At 64.9% G+C, this 519-nt stretch overlaps 1 protein-coding gene across 1 annotated transcript in view; it reads left to right on the top strand.

Annotated features, from left to right (window-relative positions):
• Positions 1–437: 437 nt before the first annotated feature.
• ZNF142 (zinc finger protein 142) overlaps positions 438–519 on the top strand; it is a 9,669-nt gene continuing 9,587 nt past the window's right edge. The window contains 1 exon segment of the mRNA XM_010287370.1: positions 438–508. Within this exon segment, the coding sequence (XP_010285672.1) occupies positions 438–508 (71 nt within the window).

The raw sequence follows: 519 nt of genomic DNA, 5'->3' as shown, positions 1-519 counted from the left end.
CGAGGCTGCGGTGCAAGGGGGCTGGGACGGCTCCAGCCGTGCGGGGACTCGCGGTGGGCACCTCCTCGCTGGGGGCTGGGCCCAGGTCTGGGTTTGGGCCCACCTGGGCCTGGGGGCTAGGCCGGGGTCTGGCCCCACCTGGAGCTGGGGTTCAGGGAGAGGCTCCCGGGCACCTTTGGGGATGGTACTGTGGTCCCTGTGCCCCCACCTCCCCCGTGGGAGTGGGTTTTTGCCAGCAGCCCACATGGGGCACTGCAGAAGGGAGCCAGTCTTGAGGTACCCCGGTTCATACCCCTGCCTGGGGACTGGCACTGCAGGCTGACCCTCAAAATCCTGTAGAACCCCTGGGTTTCTGGGTTCTCCTTTGTTTAAAGTGCTTTCTTCTGTTTCAGAGCAAGAGGCACTCCTGCCCGGCACGAAGCCAGTGTCTGGTGGCAATGAGCACAGAAGCGGCTGTGTCTGAGGGTGTCAGCAGGGAGATGGAGGCCCTGTGCTCAGAGCTGCTCCTGCCCACACTGG

Source organism: Phaethon lepturus, unplaced genomic scaffold (assembly GCF_000687285.1).
Source record: "Phaethon lepturus isolate BGI_N335 unplaced genomic scaffold, ASM68728v1 scaffold23315, whole genome shotgun sequence".
In the NCBI taxonomy this organism is placed as follows: Eukaryota; Metazoa; Chordata; class Aves; order Phaethontiformes; family Phaethontidae; genus Phaethon; species Phaethon lepturus.
This window is presented reverse-complemented; position numbering and strand designations above follow the sequence as displayed.